The sequence below is a fragment of the Stigmatopora nigra genome, chromosome 5 (genome assembly GCF_051989575.1).
Source record: "Stigmatopora nigra isolate UIUO_SnigA chromosome 5, RoL_Snig_1.1, whole genome shotgun sequence".
Classification (NCBI taxonomy): domain Eukaryota; kingdom Metazoa; phylum Chordata; class Actinopteri; order Syngnathiformes; family Syngnathidae; genus Stigmatopora; species Stigmatopora nigra.
Genome location: NC_135512.1, coordinates 2,228,954 through 2,250,000, shown reverse-complemented (window position 1 = coordinate 2,250,000; position 21,047 = coordinate 2,228,954). Strand labels below are relative to the sequence as shown.

At 38.4% G+C, this 21,047-nt stretch overlaps 4 protein-coding genes across 9 annotated transcripts in view; 1 reads left to right on the top strand and 3 right to left on the bottom strand.

The window, feature by feature from the left end:
• The window catches only part of rgl1 (ral guanine nucleotide dissociation stimulator-like 1), a 31,996-nt gene extending 31,433 nt beyond the window's left edge, over positions 1–563 (top strand). For all 3 annotated transcript variants that reach the window (XM_077716882.1, XM_077716880.1, XM_077716883.1), the window contains one exon: positions 1–563. This exon is cut by the window's left edge and continues 412 nt beyond it. The gene's annotated coding sequence lies outside the window, so the exon portion shown is untranslated.
• A 3,459-nt stretch (positions 564–4,022) lies between these two features.
• abhd17ab (abhydrolase domain containing 17A, depalmitoylase b) lies at positions 4,023–7,866 on the bottom strand. Of its 2 annotated transcripts, XM_077716898.1 has the most exons (6): positions 7,668–7,866; positions 7,361–7,523; positions 6,469–6,764; positions 5,280–5,474; positions 4,517–4,696; positions 4,023–4,442 (listed from the first exon to the last, which is right to left on the bottom strand). In XM_077716898.1, exons 3-6 carry the CDS (start codon positions 6,756–6,758, stop codon positions 4,229–4,231), a joined length of 879 nt encoding a protein of 292 aa, XP_077573024.1. In that variant the 5' UTR covers positions 6,759–6,764; positions 7,361–7,523; positions 7,668–7,866; the 3' UTR covers positions 4,023–4,228. The 2 variants fall into 2 exon arrangements, with proteins under 2 accessions (XP_077573024.1, XP_077573025.1); XM_077716899.1 differs by having other exon boundaries at positions 7,361–7,866.
• A 579-nt stretch (positions 7,867–8,445) lies between these two features.
• On the bottom strand, positions 8,446–14,039 carry LOC144196580 (AN1-type zinc finger protein 5). 3 transcript variants are annotated; one of them, XM_077716902.1, is made up of 7 exons: positions 13,901–14,016; positions 13,707–13,743; positions 11,920–12,117; positions 11,732–11,858; positions 11,520–11,647; positions 10,862–10,966; positions 8,446–10,182 (listed from the first exon to the last, which is right to left on the bottom strand). In XM_077716902.1, the coding sequence occupies exons 3-7, from the start codon at positions 12,077–12,079 to the stop codon at positions 10,034–10,036; spliced, it is 669 nt and encodes a 222-aa protein (XP_077573028.1). In that variant the 5' UTR covers positions 12,080–12,117; positions 13,707–13,743; positions 13,901–14,016; the 3' UTR covers positions 8,446–10,033. The 3 variants fall into 3 exon arrangements, with proteins under 3 accessions (XP_077573028.1, XP_077573027.1, XP_077573026.1); XM_077716901.1 differs by lacking the exon at positions 13,707–13,743 and having other exon boundaries at positions 13,901–14,039; XM_077716900.1 differs by lacking the exons at positions 13,707–13,743; positions 13,901–14,016 and adding an exon at positions 12,777–12,929.
• Positions 14,040–14,888: 849 nt separating this feature from the next.
• plin3 (perilipin 3) lies at positions 14,889–20,739 on the bottom strand. Its single transcript, XM_077716888.1, has 8 exons — positions 20,561–20,739; positions 19,711–19,767; positions 19,136–19,331; positions 18,974–19,056; positions 17,769–18,000; positions 17,310–17,698; positions 16,259–16,477; positions 14,889–15,443 (listed from the first exon to the last, which is right to left on the bottom strand). Exons 2-8 carry the CDS (start codon positions 19,765–19,767, stop codon positions 15,285–15,287), a joined length of 1,335 nt encoding a protein of 444 aa, XP_077573014.1. The 5' UTR covers positions 20,561–20,739; the 3' UTR covers positions 14,889–15,284.
• Between the last annotated feature and the right edge of the window lie 308 nt (positions 20,740–21,047).

The following is a 21,047-nucleotide window of genomic DNA, read 5'->3' as shown; positions in this document are numbered from 1 at the left end:
CGTGACGAACAGGCGTGCGTTCTGATTGGCTCGTCTAACATGGTTTCTCCTCCGATGGGTCGCCGTTTATCTGAGTTGAACAAAGACAAAAAAATGGGACCGTGAGATTTAAGTCACATGTTATGGCACTACGGGAAAAAAAAGTCAAATATTATAAGATAAAAATGACCACTTTTTCTCAGTGTTGTGCAAATTTCCACATTATTGCAAATTAAACTTCATAACATGACGACTTTAATCTCATAATATTACAACAGATGAGTTTATTCTTGTAATATTACAATTTTCGGGTAGTATTATGTGTATTATGACTTTAGTCTCAAAATATGACCTTTTTTTTTTAATGTTCCTAATAATCTATCGTACCAAACAAGGTGAAAATGTCAGTGTTATTTTTTTTATGTTCTTTTTTTGTTTTGTTTTGTACAAGTTATTTGTTTAAAGAAATATAAAAAATAAGATTTTGCCAAATGTGATGCCTTAGAAAAAACTCGACAGCAAAACAGCAGTGTTAATCAAGCTGTGATGTAAAGAAATTAATATTAAAGAGGAAATGAAAAGTTGCAAGTGTCATTTACCCTAATATAGTGAGCCTTGTGGACACTGTAGTGTAGTGGTTCACTTACCTGACTTGCATGTGGGCAGCTTGGGTTCGAATCCCACCTGGAAAATATTTTTCATTAGTTGTTTCTGTGTACTTGTAGTCAAGATCTTCAAATGATGACAAAAGAAAGTGTAGTCAAATTGTGGCCTAGTGGTTAACTCACCTGTCTCTCAACTGGGAGACCTGGGTTCGATTCCCAGTTGGGACACTTTTTCACTTAGTGTTTGTGTGAACTTCTTGTTAAGACACTCAAATGATTACAAGGGAAACTGTGATCACTTGGTGGTGTAGTGGTTAACTCACCTGTCTCCGGTCCGGAGACCTGGGTTCGATTCCCAGTTGGGACACTTTTTCACTTAGTTGTTTCTGTGGACTTCTTGGAAAGACACTCAAATGACGACTAAGAAAAGTGTAGTCACTTGGTTGGCGCAGAGGTTAGTTCACTGGACTCCCGTCTGGGAGACCTGGGTTCGATTCCCACTGCCGTCGTTTGGCTGAAAATAGTTGGAAAGAAGAAATGGTCAATGGAATAAGAAGAAGGGAAAAAAAAAAAAGAAAAACCTTTTAAATTTATGTTAAACACTTAGTCATACTTTTCAGCAAAAGGTTATATTCCGAACTGCCTTCGGCAGTTCGGAAGACACTTGAAGGACCTGTCTGTGCGAAAGGCGTTCTCGGGTCGGCCTTCGGCCGACCCTCGACCGCTTGCTTGGTCAGTGAACCGCCGACACCGGGAAGCGAACTCACGTTCTCTCCGTGCAAAGGCGAGTGTGCAACCCACTACACCAACTCGTGCCCCACTTATACGTAGGTGTTGAAACGTTTTATCCAAGGAAATGGGGTGAAACACTTAGTCATTTTTTTGACAAAATGCTTCATTCACCACTGAAGACTTATTCAGTTAAACACTTAGACATTTTAACTTATTCTTTTAACTGAATAATATTGGGAAAATCTTTGCATGCACTGGGATTTGAACCAACAACCCCAAAGGTGGCAGACTGATGACTTATCCACTAGGCCACCACCCTGTGGGAGTATGCAGTAGTACTTGTACTTTTATCTCTTTCATTTACCTGAATAATATTGGGAAAATCTTGTTTTTCCCCCCCAAAAAATGGCATAGGTACCTATTAGCACAACAGTTAGGACGTTCGCTTACCAAGTGATAGTCGGATCCAATCTCACATTCTTCAACTTGTCACTTTATAGCTGAAACAAAAATGTAGTGAGACAGTCAGTGGTAGAGTAGAGAGTTGGGCAGTTTTAGCTCATGTGGTAGAGTACACACTTACCATGTGAAGGGTTGTTGGATCAATTCCCATATAATCCAAGTAGTCACTTTTCAACTCAGAGGATAACAAACAATATAAGAATAATCTGCACAATAACTTTACAATTAGGCGTGTTTTGAAGAAACTATACATGGGCAGTTCACTCACCTGATTAAAATGGCTTTTCTTCTTTGAGAAACAAGATAGTTTAGTAAGGCTTTTTTTCTTTAAAAAATACGACATAGTACAGCAAGGCTTGTTTTTTCTTTAAAAAACGACATAAGGTTTTTTTTCTTTAAAAAACGACATAGTATAGTAAGTTTTTTTTTCTTTAAAAAACGACATAGTATAGTAAGGCTTGTTTTTCCATAAAAAACAAAGTATAGTAAGGTTTTTTTTCTTTAAAAACGACATAGTATAGCAAGGCATTTTTTTTACCTTAAAAAAACAACATAGTATAGTAAGGCTGTTTTTTCGTAAAAACGACCATGTATATAGTTAGCCGTTTATTTCTTTAAAAAACAACATAGTATATAGTAAGGCATTTATTTCTCCAAAATCGACATAGTATAGTAGGACTTTTCCCCTAAAAAACGACTATGTTTAGGGAGGCTTTTTTCAAGTGTTCAATAGAAGTTTCACCATAAAATGAACTTGATTTTTTTTTCTTTTTTGAATAATAAATAAATTGTAACGGCTGTTTTTTAATCCTTAAGAGGATTGCGTAGGTAGACGGCAGCTTAGTGTCCATCTGTCAACATTCACGTCCATCCACAACGTCTAAAAAAACACCGTTTCCACACCAACTTGAGTTTTCCTACTCATTTTTATTCTATTTTTCGTCTTTCTGTGTTAAACCACGAGTATAACAATACTTTTTTTTAGTTCAAAAACACTCAACACGCAAAAAAACAAAAAAGCATCACCTTGACTAAAAATAAACAAACAGAAAAAGTCTTTTTCTTCACATTTTTGGTTAGGAAGTAAAACAGAGTAGACTTGAAAGACTCGATTTTTTTGGGGGGTTAACTAAACAATCTTTTGAGGTAGATTGGTAAGATTTGTTTTCCCGTGATCGACAAAAAACTCAAGTAAAAATGTTAGTTTAAACGTGTTAAAAATGGGATCACCTGAGCAGATATTGCCTTTTTACTTCAAAAATCGGCAATAAACGTCCAATTTTTTGCAGTATTTTGTTCAAACGAATAAACTCCCACCTCAGAGACTTTAACGACACCATCTGCCATCTAATTAAGGTGGCTTTAAATAACATTTTTCTTCTTCAAAACCGGGTTTGTGTATTTCAAGAGTATTTTTGCATATTCCAACATGACGAATAAACTCCTCCTTCAGAAAGTTTCATTCTAACGTATTGGCTTCTATCGCCATCAATGGCCGTGTCTATGAGTATTTTTTCAATAATTCTCTTCTATATATTCTATTATCATGAATAAGCCTTCATTTTGGAAACTTTCCTTTCAAACAATTGGCTGCCATTGACAGCAATAAACGTCCAATCCATTGGAAGGCTATAGTTTCTGAGCATTTTTGTTCTTACCCCAAAAACTGCCATTGACAGATGTCCAATCCAATGGTACCAGGTGTGCAAATTTACGAATGAATTTGATCAATATTGTCTCCTACGTATATTCTATCTTAAAGAATAAACTCCTACCACAGAAAGTTTTATTTCCTCATATGGTGCTCGGACGTTTGGTCGCTGGTCTTTTGGTCGCCGTTAGGGTTATAGTTGACAAATGTACTTAGATATTAAACCCTAACCCTCAACCCTAACTCTTAACCTTCGATCCTTAACCTTCAACCCTTAACCTTCAACCCTTAACCTTCAATCCTCAACCCTTATTTACCCTCAACCCTTATTTACCCTCAACCCTTATTTACCCTCAACCCTTATTTACCCTCAACCCTTATTTACCCTCAATCCTTATTTACCCTCAACCCTTATTTACCCTCAACCCTTATTTACCCTCAACCCTTATTTACCCTCAACCCTTATTTACCCTCAACCCTTATTTACCCTCAACCCTTATTTACCCTCAACCCTTATTTACCCTCAACTCTTATTTAACCCTCAACCCTTATTAACCCTCAACCCTTATTAACCCTCAACCCTTAACCCTCAACCTTCAACCCTAACGGCAACCAAAACACCAGCGACCAACCATCCGGTCAGCATCATATTGGCTGCCATTGACGACGATAGACATCCCATCCGTTTGAACGTTAATCGGCATTTCCCAAAACGTTCCGCCGATTCCCCCAACATTGAATAAACCCTCACCTCCGAAAGTTCGCCGGGGGAGATGAAAGGCTCTTCGTCACCGCCGGATCATCCAATTTCCTGTCCGATGAAGCGCCGCAGTCGCTCCAAGTACTGACCGTAGAGTTCGATGTCGTTGTGTCCGGCGCCTTCCACCCACAACGGCTCGACGGCTTTGGGGCAACGTTCGAAAAGCGCCGGGCCGTGTGAGAAGTCGATGACCTCGTCCTCGGTGCCGTGGATCACCAGCACGGGGGACGAGATTTTGGACACTTTTTCGATGCTAGTGGACAGAGACCGCATTATGTTGGATCGACATGAAGCCGCCATTTTGGCTCATTTGCGTGGGAGTCTTACTTGGGGAAGGCGTCGAAGCAGTACGTCTTTTTGGTTTGCGGGAAGGCCACTCTCATGCCGGACGCCAGCGGCGAGTGGAGCACCACGGCGGCGCACTGGTGGCGCGACGCCAAGTCCACCGTGGGGACCGTGCCGATGCTTTGGCCGTAGAGGATCACACTCTCTGGACTGGCGCCGTACCTAAACGACCAAAAACCACAAAAAAACTTTAGTAACTCTTTCACCACCACAGACAACAACATGTTTTTTAAAAAATTAACTTTATACAAATTTATCTGTAGTAGGCGCCCAATCCGGAAAGGCTGGTCTACAATATCAGCGATATTCGAGGGATTACTGTATACCAATTTTCATTCATTTATTACTATTTACTGTTATTTTTTTTGCTTCTGTATATCCTGATGGACCAAAATAATAATAATAATTATTATTAACTCTTTCACAACCATGTGACTTGGTTTTTAAGTCTAGTAGACGCCCAATTTGGAAAGGCAAAGTACAAAAAAAATGTCTGTGTTTTTCAAGTAAAAGTCAATGGCAAAACAGACCCAATTTTCACTCATTTAATTCTATTTACTTTTATTTTTGTCATTCTTGTACGACCATAATGACCCAATTTTCTGATCAAATATTCATGAAAAAATTTCCCAGATCCAATCATCAATATTAATCCATTCAACGTCAATTTTAATGATTTGCTATATTTCCTAATGAACACATTTGGTTATGGTTTGGCGGCGGACATTTTGTCAAGAAGAAAAACCTGGTGTGGAGCGTGTGCCAGGCGGCGTCGATGTCGGCGTAGAGGTTCTTCTCGCTGGGACGGCCGCCGCTGACGCCGTAGCCCGAGTAGTCGTAGGACAGGATGTTGCAGTGGATGCGCGAACCCAGCCCGATGTAGAAGCTGCTCATCTGGCCCAAGTCCACCGCGTTGCCGTGGGAGAAGAGCACCGTGAATCTGGGTAAAGGGGACCAAGTCTGGTCACAAAAACTGGAAAAATCCAAAGTCGGGCCCGCCTGGAACTGACTAGAATTTGTCGAGTCTAGCCATATTGACCATACTAGCCCAAATATAAGACGACCACCTCTTTCTCAAGACTCAAATTTGACAAAAAAATACTTTTTTTCAATACTATATTCAATCTATATACCGTATTTTTACGACTATAAGGCACACTTAAGTCTTAAATTTTCTCCAAAATAGACAGTGCGCCTTATAATCCAGGGCGCCTTATATATGGAAAAACAACAGAAAACCAAAAACGAAAAACCACCACTGTCGGATATTAAAAAAAACACAAACAATACTGTTAAATATGCAGATGCCATCTTAGTTTACAAAATCTTCCATCTTATAGCTCCTCCCCCACTGCAAGATTTTATACAAAAACATCAACAATGGCTGGCTCTAGAGGTGACTGTGTAGTGGTGAGTGCTTCATACCTGGAAGTCAATATCAATTACCATATTTTCACCACTATAAGGCGCACTTAAAAGTCTGAAATTTTCCCCTCATAATACAGTGCGCCTTATAATACAGTGCGCCTTATATAAGGGAAAATGTCATTCATTGAGGGTGCCTTATAGTTGTGAAAATACAGTATTCGACAAATTTTATTTTGCCTCATTCAATTCATGTAAAAAGCTCTTAATATGTGAACATTTAAATATGTCAACTAAATTGCAATCACATTTGTAAATAATTTACTTTTGTTTTTTTTTAATGTAAATTAATCTGTATTGACGAAAAACAAAATTGCAAAAACTACATTCCCCACTAGTGTTGTGAATGGGTATATCATGTCTATACCCTGAATATAAGACGACCCCCATTCTTCCGGTCTTATTTCAATGCAAAAAAACAACGTCTTATATTCGGGCTAATACAATAGTTTGCAGATTTAAAAAATAAAATTATACAAATAAATAACTTAGTCTTGTGGAAGCCTTACCTGGAATCAGGTGCACAGCGGACATACATAATTCCTACAGGGTTTCCCCGACTGGATTGCGCCAGGGTCACTTCCACGTTGTCCAACTCCCTCTGCGTGTACTGGAATTCGGCGCGCTCCGTCAGGTGAAGGTTCCAACGCTGTTGGGATGGCGAGCTGTCCGTTGCGAGCTCCGGGGTGAAGGCGTAGGTGGGTTCCGGCGGGAGGAAAGCTAGCTTGGCTGCGATGCGGCTGGGGCACGGCGGGCAGCAGAACAAGCCGCATAGCTCGCCGATGGAAAGTCCGTTCATAATTTGCTGTGGAGACAAGACGCCGTTCATTGATTGGAAGATGGCGATGTCCAGATGATTGACATATGACTATTTTTGGAGTATCGGATTTGGCCAGAAGTGGTGTAGGGGTTTCAGTACTGTGTTTTTTGTGACCAGTTCATAAAGTGAAGTTTTTTTTACTCCCAAATACTATTTGTGAGGGTTTTTTTCAACTGTTTTTGGTAGGAAAAGTATGAAAAAAGGCTAGTTTAAAAAATAAATGCGTATTGAGCGAGTTTAAGCCCAAAAAATATGTACGTTTATCTTAAAATTTGATTTAATTAGTATAATATTTGTTCTCACAGGATATCATATGTATATAATACAATTTAACATAAGACCAAGTAGAAATAATAGAATTAATTGAGGTAAAGTCTTCCAAAAAAGCCAATATAACGTAATTGAAAAATAAACAAACAAATACTTCAATTCATAAAATGTGACAAAAGATTAACAGTGAAATAAAGTGCAGACAGACACAAAGTATTTTTACTAGGTTATTTTGCATCATGTTACTAAACTAAGTTTATATTAATATTGAATACTGGAAATACAATATATAAGACTTAGACGTTGATTACCTGTTGAGGGCCGGTTGTAAATTAGTTCTCCGAAACAACGACGTCTCCTTCCGCCAGTCCAAGTAGTTCGACGTGGAAATGCTTCTTTACCGCATCAAACTTAGACTGGAGCTCTGCTACTTGAAGCCATTTTGACGAAAGATGAATGGAAGAGAAAAGCTTTCTAAAAGTGAAGAAGCAGCGTTACAAATTTGTCAAAGGAAAGCAGCGTAATCATTCCTAATGGTTGGCTGCCGGTGCACGTGACGTCACAATAGAGTTCCAGACAATGGCCGCTAAAACTCAGCGTGCTAACAATAAGCCTTACCGGTTCAGAACAATGAAAAACCTGTTCTTAAGGTACTAAAACGAGGCAAACGAAAGCGGGAAGGCTTTTTCCGTTGCATGCCATTGTGTCCTGGCGAACGTCCATGCGATCGTTAGTGTGTCCGCTCGTCCCAGAATTCGTGTTTTTAATCCATGTTCATGGCGTGTTGTGGTTAGTGTGTCTCGCCGCATACGGAAGTGACAGCTGACCGGATATGACGCGATGGTATCCACCTGCTATGTAAAGGACTACTATACCGAGAAAGATGCATGGCCATGGAGGCAAACGTTGCTGCAGTCGGCCATTTTGAGACGCGGACGTTTGCTTAGAATAACATTGACTATCAATATAATTTTGTTAATACTACTGTCATTATTATTGTGGAGTAGATTTTTTTTCATGAACATTGGAGATGCAGTTAATTCAATTCATATTTAACGGACAGCCAATGAATTAATTTGCATATTAATATTTTTTGACATAAAATCTGGGTCAAAACCAAGTGAAACGGTTTGTTATGAAGCAAACTGTTTGGAATTATCAGAAAGGTTGAGTTTAAGTATCAGTATTTATTTTAGTGGAGAAAATCCAACACAAGATGGCCACCAGTTATTTATGTTGCCGAATCTGGTTTTAAACATCTAGCCTCGTAACCAAGATATTTATGGGACAAGCGAGCAGATTGTGTAGATTTAATCTGATTATACCCGTCTGAAAAAATGATTAAAAAGAAAATCTAAAAATCTTGCATTATCAATAAACACAAGGACAATTCCTATAAAATAAACTTTGTGATTTTATTGTTTTTTGTACTTAAACATGTCATACAATCCTAAATCTGGAAAAGAAAAACAAAATGAAAAGATATCTGGTGGTATTTCTGGAGGGGAAAATTCAGCGCTAGCATGATTTCATTTCAATATTCTCAAAACAGACAAAATCTTTCAAATTCTATCATCAAAACTTGAGCCCCAACGCCATGACAACAACAAGACATAATTTTAAAAACTAGTGAAGATTTATTTTCTAACAGTAACTCATTTTAAACCTCCCTCACCCGTTCAGGCAATATCAGGAATTTGAACGATTCAGGTATAAAATCTTTTTTTTTTTACATTCAATTGACAATAAATTTTAGGTTAAAACGCAAAAAACCTACAATGGAAAACTAAATTTCAAAGATCCTTGACGTGAAACTTCATGTTTTCGACACAACTTTGGCTACAATGGAATAAAAACATGGATGATAGTACTACAATGAATACATATGGCCTGTGGGAGATATCATTGGACTGTATTAAAAGAGTGGTATGCTAATTCCGCCAAGCGCTTCAATTTTCATATTTACATTAGGGGCGGGGCTTGTTAAATTGGACCACCGCGTGGCTAGCCATGCATTATGCTAACGCCATACAACCCATGAAAACTAAAGCAGGTCCGCTTGCATATTATCATCTTAATCCTTCAAAGTTTTCACCAGCTGCACGTTAATAGCGATTATTATTTATGCGAGGCGGGTCATTTTTCATTCAGCATGTGTCAGTGGTCTGCTGGTGCTTGGAGCTTTCACACAAAAAAATAAAAATACACAAAAAGGCCATTGGGGAAATAATACGCTGTGCCTTTAAGGAATCGAGTATGGATTAAAAAAAATGACACTTGCGGGAATTAAAATGACTTTGTAGCAACTTTCACGTAAACGGCGTTCAGCGTCCAAATGTATCGGACGCCCAACGCCGCTTTTACGTGTAAAAACGCGGGTATTTCTGCGTTATCCAACCACATGCTGCCAATCAATCCTCCAGCGCGCCCACCAGCGGATAAAAATAAAAAATAAATAGAATGCAATCACACAAGCTAACTACAATATATTAATATAGATCTTCTGAAGTCATACGTTCATTAAAACAGAAAAAAAAGATTCACTCGGCTAAAAGTTAACCCCTTACCCCTCCCGTTTCATGCACCCGATATATCAAAGAGACAAAGTCGGAAAATGCGGAAAATCCAAAGTGTGGGAAAAGCGTGGGAAACGCCATTGTGATGAAAAAAAATCGTTTTTTTTTTAACGAGTAGGGATCAAATCATAAGCCCTTAAAAAAGGTCTCGTTCCCGTTCATAAATCTTCCTTCTTCGGAGGATGGGATGAGAAAAAAAAATGTTAATTTTGCGTCCGCCGCTCTTTCGTGTATGAACGATCATACGCCATCTTAAGGAAAAACGGGTGGAGATGGGAAGGGGATGGGGTGGGGTAAAAAGTCTGGACATCCTTGGCTTTCTTTCAGGATGAATTAAAGCCAGGGGGGGTTGTTGGGCGTCATCGTTGTTGTCAAATTGTCACGGGGGGGAGGCGGCGCCCCAAGTTTTCATAACTTCTGGATTTTCTCGGCCACCACGATGGGGTTCTCCTTGCGGATGCGTGCGGCGGCGGCGCTCCGGTAATCGTAGGGACAGTCATGTTTGTCGGAGTAACGGTGGATGGCACAGAATAGGTTGCCGCAGCGGCAGTCGAAACCTGATAAAGGGGTACAAAATGGTAAATTGAGAAACAGCATTAAAAGATTCAAATATCAAAAAATAAGAGTCTAAAAGTATCGGAACTATGATGCAGATGTCAGTGTCCGGAAATACCAGGAAATGTTGTGTACCAGTGCAAAATTTGATAGTTTTGAGATGTAGTTACACAATCCAAACACCAAGGAAAATGGGGGCGCTGTTGCAAAAATGAACGCCAGTTCCAGACCAAGTTGATTATTTTATTAGTATTTTATATTGCACAGCTACTTTTGGAATTAAGGCAGATTTTTAAAAAATATTAATATACCTGTCATATTTTCTACTGGTTTTATTTTTTATTTTTCATAGTGTAAGGAAGGAGTTTTATCTTTATTGCACAACAGAACAACAAAAATATTTTTTAAAATCAGCATATTTTATAATTTCTTTTGTTATAAAGGTAACATAGTTACTTAAATGTCTGAATAAGGAGGAAAGTAGTTTATTTACTTATTTTCAGATGCTTAAAGTTGGAAATTTGAAACAAAAAAGATGTGATAGTTCTAATAATTATCAATACTGATCATTTTAGGGGTACGCTTTAATTTAGTACTAAAAGGTTGCTTTGAAAAACACCAACTATGTCAAAAAATTGGTATGAAAAGGCAAAATAATTCTATTAAAAATGGGATTCGTACCAGTGAGGCCGACTTTCTTTCGGCAAGAAAAGCAGCGGTTCTTTTTCTTGTTTTTGTCGGGGGTCTGCTCGCCGTCAGAGGTCTGCGCCGCTTCTCCCGCCGGCTCTGCCGAGAAACAAAGAGTTCCTTGTCATTTCCGTATATCACTTTTGCATTTTACACCTTGTCGGAACGTTCCATTATTTTGAAAATGGCGTGTGCTCGCTTCCTTTCCAACAACCGAGTGCATTCTCAGAAGTTGTTTTTAGCTAGCAGTATGTTAGCTTGGTCCACAAAATCAAAATGTTGAGTTGTGTTTGTGTTTTTTGATTCTTTTGAAAAGAGGAAGCTTTTTGAAAAGCAATTGAAAATTTGATCGCAAAGTTTTGGTCTCACTAAGTACGGACAAATAGTCTTAAGGAGTTTTTTCCCATAGGCATCAGGACTCTAAACTTGCGGTAGCACGACACACAGTCCCTTCTGTGTAATAACTTCAGAGTGAGGTAACACGAAGACATTGGAGGGTGATCTGCCTCCTACTGGTTGACTGAAGGCAAGTGAGTCTTAAATTATCACTTATTTGGGCCTTATGGAGAAGCACTACCAATTACGTCATACGCAGTTTCTGGGTATAATGACAATTATTATATTATAATTACTACTGTCTGAGCTTTGTTACCCGAATTGGACGATTCCTCTTCATCGGCATCGTCTGCCTCGGCTCGATCCGAGTCTAGGACGCCCGAGTCCTGGGAGATGCTCATGGCCGTCATCTGTTGGGTTACCGGACTGGATCCTGGACTGATGCTGTGTGGACGAAGCTTTGGCTCAGTACCCTACTTTGCTTACTTACTATTTTATTTTCGTTCAGCGCGGTACGGTCGAGGCCACCTGCACGTTGGCTCGTCGGGCGACGTCCGCGCCGCGGCCTCTGCGCTGGTTTGGGGCGTCGGGCTCTCCGCCGCCGCTCCCACCGCCGCCTCGACGGTCCCCGGCATGCCCCCCGGTGACGTGGCAGCTGCGGGGTTGACGAGAAGCTCAATTTCACACTCGCCAGAAGCTAGTTCATTCCGTCTTACCTTTGTCCCCCAGGGGGCTGGATCTCCCCCCTCCCTGTTGTCTCTGTAGGTGTTCCTTATAGCAGACCGAGCACATGCCGTTGGTGCGGGGGTTACCGTAGAAACCGCATCCCATCGTGCAGAGCATCGGCCCCTGGGTCTGATTGGTCTCTTGAGCCATGCTCCGACAGAGAGGGTGAGGGGGGATGGGAGAGCTTCCTGGGGGGGCATTTGCAAGGTCAACAATGTTGAGTATGGGAATGACAAGAATGGACTTTTGCTGTTGTCGGGCGGAAACAACTAAAAAATATTTATTTTTTAACAGCACAATTTAACCACGTGTGACAGAAAAGCTGTGTTTGTAGTTTTCAGTGAAAAGGGAAGATAGATTGAGGTCAAAAGAGATTAAAATATATATAAAATATATATATATACTGTTTTTTAAATTCATTCTTAATTAGATTTAGTATTAGTAATTTATTAAATGTAGTAATGTGTAATTAATTAGATTTAGTATTAGTGATTAATTAAATTTAGTAATGAATAATTAATTATATCTAGTATTAGTATTATTTTTTAGACTTAGATTTTCTATTACTCGTCGTTTTCCTTGTTATTTATTTACTACTACTTCAAAAACTTTTTTTAGCCAAAAGGGAATCATTTAACCAAATAACTATTTTTATAAACAATTGTTTAGTGCTCATCGCGAAATATTTTAATAGAATTTGAGCATGAAGGAGTGACAAAAAATAAACAACAATTTAGACAAGATTTACGCAGAAGCTAATGCTATCAAGCTAAAGCTAGTGTACCGTGTTTATAAGCTGTACAGCGGAATATAAATATGTCAGTCAGTCCACATGTTTTCACTATACCTCGTTCTCAGTGTCATCCGTTGTCTCGACTTTTTTTTTTATTAGTAAAAATTTATTATACTAGAATCGAACAAGAAATTGTGGCAAGACTAGCGAAATGTCGCCCCGTGACGTCATCAAAACGCAACGTTTAAGTTGTTTTTTAAATAGTGTGTTTTATTTAAGCCGAGACTAAACTCGAACTCGGCTGTGAAAACGAAGACGTCGTTCCCTCGCTTCAAAGTACACGCATTATAAATTAAACGATTAAAAGGCCGTAAATTAAACATATCGCAAGTCGACTTAAAGGGTGCGTTCTGGTCATTTGGAACGAAGTAGCAAATTCGGTTTCAGCTTCAGTATTTTTTCAGCATTTTACTGGAGGGCTTTCGATTTAAATGTCGCATAGTAAATGGATAAACAAATATACGGGTTTTATGTCAGTAAAACAACATTTTTTTGGGCACTATTAGCATTCAGTGTCAAGTTTTTGCACTTGAATGAACTCAGCAAGGTTACTTTTACTTCGATTGTTACCAAAAAACTTTAAAAGCGATTCAATCGAAGTGGTATCAGCTATTTAATCATGTTCATTTTTAAACTAAACACAACAAAGTCGTTAAACCACGCCGGTCAGTCTATAAAAAACGGTTAAAACAACAAATGGGTCGACATTGTACCTTTAAATCCACGAAGGACGCTTCAAAACGACATAAAATAATCCCAAACTGCATTTTACATGTTCGGCAATCTTATTTTACGTATTTTGTTGAAAAAATATTTAGATTTAAATGATCTTTTAAGCCGACACAGAGTGAATGAGCGCTTTGAGTTTAGTCACCAGCAGGAAACAATTGTCGATCTGAGGGGAGTATTGTTTAGATCAAACAAACCACCCCGAACTAAAATAAGAACATTTTTAACCTTATATGTAACTAAATTGAATCTTACCGAGGCTAAATGACGACTGTGGAAAAACAGAAGGTCCTTTCGTCAAGTCCCGTTGGGTCGAAAAATGGAACAAAAGCTCACTGTTAGCTAAAATGCTAACGTAAGCGGCCTGACGACATCAAGCTTCTGGTTGAGATAAAGCTAACTAATATGTACGCCGAACGGTGGACTAGCTCCAATAGATGTGGGGCTACCTGGGGGTTACGGTAACGGTGATTGTCGACCGTCTCGGGAAGGAATATTTGTCGGGAGAAGTTGTACGCCGAGCGGCCTCCTACGCTAGAGCAAAGCTCCCGACATTGGAAACAACGAGCATGACGTCATCTCACAGCAACCCAGAAAAGTACAGCGACCAGAGATAAACATTTACAAAAACACCAAATAAAAATAAAATAAAATTTTTAAATAAACACTAATAAAAACAGCACATTTAATGACCATTTTTTATTTCTTTAGTGCCCAAAATAAGGGCACGCAATTATTTTCAGAAAAGTAAACCTTTGATGTTCACCTCAGCAGATTTATTCAATTGAAAATAAATGTACATTTTTTTATGACATTTTATAGTAAAGATAAGTTTAAGTAAAAGCCAATATTCCTCAAAATAGTCACCTAGCTTGGAATAGCTATTTTAGCATTGTTGGTAGTATTTGGGCAAATAAAATGTCTAATACTTCCTAATGTCCCCTTCTGATGATGTCATTAATGCCCACTATAAGCCAATGTCTCAAAACTTTTGACCACTGGTTTAACGGACATATTTTGCTTTTTAACATCTGGTATACAATAATTTCCAGAAATGGGAACACTAGGTTTAAGTGATACATAATTATAGATTTATTTGTCTTACTGGTGGAAGATTAAAGTGGTTTGCAGATCTGCCTCGCAGTTCTGGGAGCGAGGGTTCGATTCCTAGTGAGATTTTCTGATTCTGTGGAGATTGCAAATTCCCACAGGTGTCATTGTGGGTTTTCTTTGGGTAATCTGGTTTCCTCCCACATCCCTAAAACATGCATCCTAGGCTAATTCTACAGTAAATTGTCCCTAGCTATGACTGATCGGCAATTTGGCTCCAGCACCCCCGGCGATCAGTATGAAAAAAATGAATACATTACATTGCTATCTTTAATGAATAACTTAATCAAATGTTGTTCATATTAAAACAATGAAAATACATTAATGTGTGTTTGGCAGAAAAACTCATGTTATTTTTATAAACTTTTATTTCACAGTATCTAACCAAGTGTCCTATAAATCCAAGTTACTAACAAAAAAAATCAAGATTTAGAATAATAAAGTGCACAGTTTGGTGCATTTCTGAAATATTGCAGACCACATAAAGAAGACTTAAACCCATATTTGAGTGTTCTTTATCAGAATTGCTTGTTTTTCTGTTGCATTTATTTTAAAGCTAATAAAAAAAGAAAGTGAAATACTTGTATTATTAAATAAAGTGTTATAAATTTGATTTGGAGTGAAATAACTACATTTGAAAAAAAGGCACCATTAGACAACAACTCACCATGTGATTCAAATCTATTTAACGATTACAATAAGTCGAAATGCCCAAAATTGCGATTAAGAAACATTGGACTTTTGCTCGAGTGGCGACGCCGTTTCCGCATCATCCTCCGCCGACATCCTCTCCGTAATCATCGGTGCGAAAGGTCCCACCAACCAGTTGAGCGGCGTGTTGTTGAGCAAGTACTCGGTGACGCCATCTAAGGACTGTTGAACCTGAAGAAGCAGGCAACAATAAGTACATACCACATACCAGTTCATTAAAGTTCAACTTTAGGATCGTTTTTTTTCCTTTTTTCTAGAGGGTGGGAACGGATGAATTCATATTTAGTTATTTTATATGGGGAAAAATGAAAAATTGATTTGATATACAAGTACTTTGACATAAGAGTGCAGTTTCAGAACACATTAAGCTCTTATCTCAAGGTATTACTGTATATAGCAAGGGTGTCAGACATGGGTTCTTTCGTGGGCTGATTAACGTCATCTTGATTTGACCAGGACCATTTTAGATATAATATTTAGTTTTTTTTTTTTTAATAAATGGAATAAAAGAACTGGATCAAAAGCCCTAACTATTCCATTTTTAATAGATTTAAAACAATGTTTGAGTTTTTTTTCTTTAGTAAAGGAAAATCTCTTTTAATCATTATGTTCCATATTAAAGTGGAAAACAGAAATTTTTATAGATTTTTAGATTTGACAAAATTATTTCTGTACTAAAAACATTTTTTTTTCAATTACAGTTATTGATTAAAAAAAATCTCTTTTAATCATGATGTTTCATATTAAAGTGGAAAACAGAAAATATTTTTATAGATTCTTAGATTCTACAAAATTATTTTTGAACTAAAAACAGAATTTTAAAAAAAAAATTAGTTATTGATTAAAAAAAGGGGTAAAATCAGGAAGTCGGCAATCATGATTTACTCTACCGGGCCACACAATATGATGTGGCGGGCCACATTTGTCCCCCGGGCCGCCACTTTGACACCAGTGTATTACTGTATAGCGTCAAAATGCATACTCACTTGGGTCAATTGGTGACGACTCCTCTCCAGTAGGGTGGGCGTGAGGGCGCCGGCGTCCAGCAGAGAGGCTTGGAGCTCTTCGGCGGAGCGTCGGGCTCTGGCCAGTTGGTCCTGGACGGCCGCCGGAAGGCCCTGAGCGCTGGTCACCACGTTAGCGCTCGCCGTTCGCAGCTGATCGCTAAGTCCTCGTGCCATGGAGAGCGCCCGCCACTCCAAATGCTGTGGGGAAATGAGTTACCAAAAGAAATAAATACATTGGACTTAATAGCTGCCCATTCATATGAAGTCAATTTTTGTGAATTAACCCTTTGGCTGCCTGATTTATGCTTCCAAAAAATGGAATTTGACTCATAATAAACAGTGTCCATTTCAGTTTGCATCATTCTCTGATGTTGTGGAGACCGTCCGACATTTAAATATAGCAGTATTAGCCTGAAACACATTTTAACAGCTTTTTAGCAGAATGTTGTCAAAGTGGCGGCCCGGGGGCCAAATCTGGCCCGCCTTATCATTTTGTGTGGCCCGGGAAAGTAAATCATGAGTTTCTGTTTTAGGATCAAATTAAAATAGAGTATAGATGTATATTAAATTTCCTGATTTTTCCCCCCATTTAAATCAATAATTGTCATTTTTTAATCCATTTTTCTGTGTTTTTAGTTCAAAAATAATTTTGTAAAATCTAAAAATAATATATAAAAAAAGCTAAAATAAACAATGTTTTAGATTTATAGCAAAAAATATTCAGGCCTCCTGATTTTCCCTCTTTTAAATCAATAATTGTCATTTTTAATCATTTTTTCTGTGTTTTTAGTTCAATAAACATTTTGTAAAATATAAAAATATATTTAAAAAAATCAAAAATATAAATACAGTATAAAAAACTGAATATTCAGGGCTTCTTTCAATCCATTTCTAAAAAAAAAATCTAAATAGTACATCTAAAAAATGGTCCAACCCACATGAAATCAAGTTAACGTTAAAGCCACCCACGAATCAACCCGAATCTGCCACCCTTGACCTACAACCTCCATCTTAAATTCCCCAAACCTACCTCCACCTCGCCTTGGCTCCCCTCCGCCTCCGCCACAGGTTGCTTCTGAACCCGATCAGCTTCCTCCCTCACACTGGCGACTTCCTTCGAAATGGTCTCCATCTCCCCGCCGTCCGCCGCTTGCTTCCGGCTCCACTCCGCCCAGCGTTGCTGCAGCTGCTCCACGGCGCCTCCGATCTGCCCGCCGCCGGCACGGGCGCTCTCAAGAAGATCCAACGTGCTGGTCATCTGCGCCACGGCGGCACGCGTGCCATCTCTGGCCCGCCTAGCGCGAACCAGGGACTGCTGGAGGGCTCGTTCCCGAACTTTAGCCGAGAGCTTCCCTAGCCGCACAAAGTAGCTCGGACCGGCTGGCGAAACCTCGTTAGCGTCAGGCTCGGCTACAGCAACTAAAGAAGAAAGTCATTCTATGAGTGAAAGACGGATTGGCGTGGGGGCGGTCCTTCCCAAAAGACTTACGCAACTCTTTCTCAGTCATTGGCAGGTTGTGCTCCACCCAATCCTCGGATCGGCTGAGGGCCACGCCCACTCCGCTGCTCACCATCTGGCCCACGCCGCTGGACATCACTGTGTTGATGCCGTCGCTGACAGCCGCCCGGGTTTTCTCAACTCCGCCCATCACGGCGCCCACTACCGCGTCTTTGGCGCCAGTGACTGACTGGCGAACCATTCCGACTGTGTCCGACACCACCTGAAGAAAAAATGTTTGGACTATAAAAAAATACACAATAAACAATAAATACACATTTCATTCGTTCAAGGGGGTGCTGGAGCCTATCCAAGCCTATGATGACAACCTGAATTGGTGACCAGCTAATTGCAGGGAGCTAATCATAGCAATTTAGCATAAAATTAGCCTAGCATGCACATTATGGGAATATAAAGGGAAAAAGTAAAGTACCCAGAGAAAACCCACACAAGCCTTGTGGAGATTTTGCAAACTCCATACAGTGAGAACCCATCTTGGATCAAACCCTCGACCCTGAGAACTGCGAAGCCGACATGCTAACCACTCAATACCCTCAAGTCCCATTTTGGAGGAATTTTATTTAAACAAACCTCGTAAAATACCATGAAAGACATTTAAAAATGTAAGGAATATCTGAATTGAGGCAACAAAAGGTTAGTATAATTATTTTTTTTTTAAGTCATTTTTTTGTAAGCCATTCTCATCTATTTTCATGAGTATCAGGTGATGCTACAGTGTTGCCATGGCGACCCCTAATGTGTTTAGTACTGGAAATTGATATTGGACTTCTGTTGCAGTCAATAGCAGCTAATGTGTTAAAAAAAGTATTTAAAATAAATAAATACAAATAAAAATATAAAAATATAAAAATATAAAAATATAAAAATATAAAAATAAAAATATAAAAATATAAAAATATAAAAATATAAAAATAAAAATATAAAAATATAAAAATATAAAAATATAAAAATAAAAATATTCAAATAAAAATATACAGATAAAAATATTCAAATAAAAATATTCAAATAAAAATATTCAAATAAAAATATTCAAATAAAAATATTCAAATAAAAATATTCAAATAAAAATATACAAATAAAAATATTCTAATAAAAAAAACAATTAAAATACAAAAAAAAAAAACAACAACAATACAAAAAGAAAAAATAATAATAAAATTTTAAAAAACACTGACCTTATCTGCAGGCTGTTGAAGAATCGTCAGCTTCTCCTCCATCTTGTCCAGTCCCTTCAATGCGTATTCATTGACCGTCGCCACTGCAAAAAATACACCACAAAAACTTTAAGATTCTCACATTCACTCTCGCCAACTTGCTGCTCGTGGTCCCACACCCACATTGCGGTTCAATAATGTCGAGAAGAGGCTTGGATCCCGTGGCTGCGGCCGCGCCGATGGTACGAACGCCGCTTTCCGCCGCATCCATCACCCCTTTCAGCATGGGCACGCTGTCTTTGGTGCTGGTGTAAGCGTTGCAGACGGCACCACAAGCCGAACTCACTAACGGTAAGTTGCTTACTCGGGAGACGACACTCTGTAAAAATTGAGGGAAAAAAAACACAATGCGATGAAAAAAAAATGCAATGAAAGGGCTATCTTTAAAAAAAATTTATCATCTATATCTTTTAGTTGCGCCTTATAGTGCGGAAAATACAGTAAGTTATTTTTTTAGTAGGTCAGAGGTATAAAGTAGTTATTTTTTTTGAAATTAGTGTTTCCAACTATAAATACAATCAGAAACTACAGTATATTTTTTTATAATTGAGTTCAACATAAATTAAATCTGTTTCAATGGAAAATGTTTTACAATTATTTTTTCATTTGATTCCTTGATTAGCTTTTTTTTTTGCTAATACGAGTTTTAAGATTTTTATTTTAAGGGTAAAAAAGTTTCAGGTCACGGTGTAGATTACCTGCTGGTCGCCATTAAGGACAACTCCGGTTGGATTGGTCATTTCGCTGTCGGCCATCTGCAATAAAACATTTGATTTAATATGCTTGCTTTCCTAATTGGCAAACTTATTTTAAGTGTGTTCCTAAACAAATGAAATAATCCATGTTAACTCATTAACTTCTATTGCTTCCTATGTCCGACGTGGAGGGTCAAAGGTAAACTTTTGCCCAATGTTGGTGACATCACTCTGATGACGTCATCTAGTTGCAACACCGAGATTGGGAAACATAATTCGACTGGTTGTCTTATTACAAAATATGACTTTCAATTAAAATAGTTCCAGAGATTACATATGAACTAATTTAAAAAAAGACTATAGAATAAAATATGTATTTTTCCCAGCATTTTCTTTTAAGAAAACGAACTGAAGTAGTTGTGGTGAAATGACCTTTGCGACCATTCACTTCAATGTCGAGATACAATAGTTAATTTGATTTGTGGATAAAAATTGTATTTATAATTCATTAAAATTATTAGTTTTTAGATATTCGACACATTTTAATACATATGGACATCAAATAGTCCCCGAAGAGGGCGGAGGGATACACGATTGATTTCCTATTTCTACTTTGTAATGACGAACTTTACCCCAGATAACGAATTCACATAGGCATGTCAAGCATTTCTTTAAAACCATTTTAACCACTGAAACTTCTGACATGGTTTGAAACCTCAAACAATAGAAGACTTAAGGTTTTAGAGCTAAAGAACGCACGTGACAGAATTTAGCTAGTTCAACAACAAGAGTGCGTAAAGTTACGAGGACGTTTAAATAAGTAAAACCCAACTGTCAAATATGAACCACTAACCGTTATTGTTGTTCGTAGTAGTTTTCAGCTCTCAGTCTGGTCCGACTCGACTTTTTGGAAGTGATTCTGGATTCGTTTAAACCTCTCTTGAACCACGTATTGGCAATTTTAATCGCATCTGTGAGGCGGAGTGCAAATTTACGATGCAAACTTCTGACCAATCAAATCACAGTTCACCCCAAGTAGGCGGGAATGTCATTGGACCGGAAAACTTCAAAGTGCGTATAGAACTTTTAACCAATCAAATCAGAGTTCACGAAGAATTAGCGGGAACGTCATCTTACCGAAAAAACTACATGGACTACAACCCCGCCTGCTTTTATTTTTACTTCACGGCGTTACGTGCTCTTCAAACGTCGTGTAAGTTTCGTTCAAAAACATCACTTACTTTGAAATAATAAATATTCATGATCAAATTCCCAAAATAATCAATTCCACCAAAGTTTATGTATTGCTACAAAGACTTATTAAAAATTTATTATACTGT

Coding starts and splice junctions, on each gene's coding strand:
- abhd17ab (XM_077716899.1), bottom strand. CDS start 6,758: ATGAACGGACTTTCCATCGGCGAGCTATGCGGCTTGTTCTGCTGCCCG. Junction 4,697..5,279: donor TGGCACACGCTCCACACCAG/GTTTTTCTTCTT, acceptor TTGGTCGTTTAG/GTACGGCGCCAGTCCAGAGA. Junction 4,443..4,516: donor TGCTTCGACGCCTTCCCCAA/GTAAGACTCCCA, acceptor TCTGTCCACTAG/CATCGAAAAAGTGTCCAAAA.
- LOC144196580 (XM_077716901.1), bottom strand. CDS start 12,079: ATGGCTCAAGAGACCAATCAGACCCAGGGGCCGATGCTCTGCACGATG. Junction 11,859..11,919: donor CAGCCCCCTGGGGGACAAAG/GTAAGACGGAAT, acceptor TCAACCCCGCAG/CTGCCACGTCACCGGGGGGC. Junction 10,183..10,861: donor AAAGAAAGTCGGCCTCACTG/GTACGAATCCCA, acceptor CCCCTTTATCAG/GTTTCGACTGCCGCTGCGGC.
- plin3 (XM_077716888.1), bottom strand. CDS start 19,767: ATGGCCGACAGCGAAATGACCAATCCAACCGGAGTTGTCCTTAATGGC. Junction 19,057..19,135: donor CGACATTATTGAACCGCAAT/GTGGGTGTGGGA, acceptor TATTTTTTGCAG/TGGCGACGGTCAATGAATAC. Junction 16,478..17,309: donor GGAGCCAAGGCGAGGTGGAG/GTAGGTTTGGGG, acceptor ATTTCCCCACAG/CATTTGGAGTGGCGGGCGCT.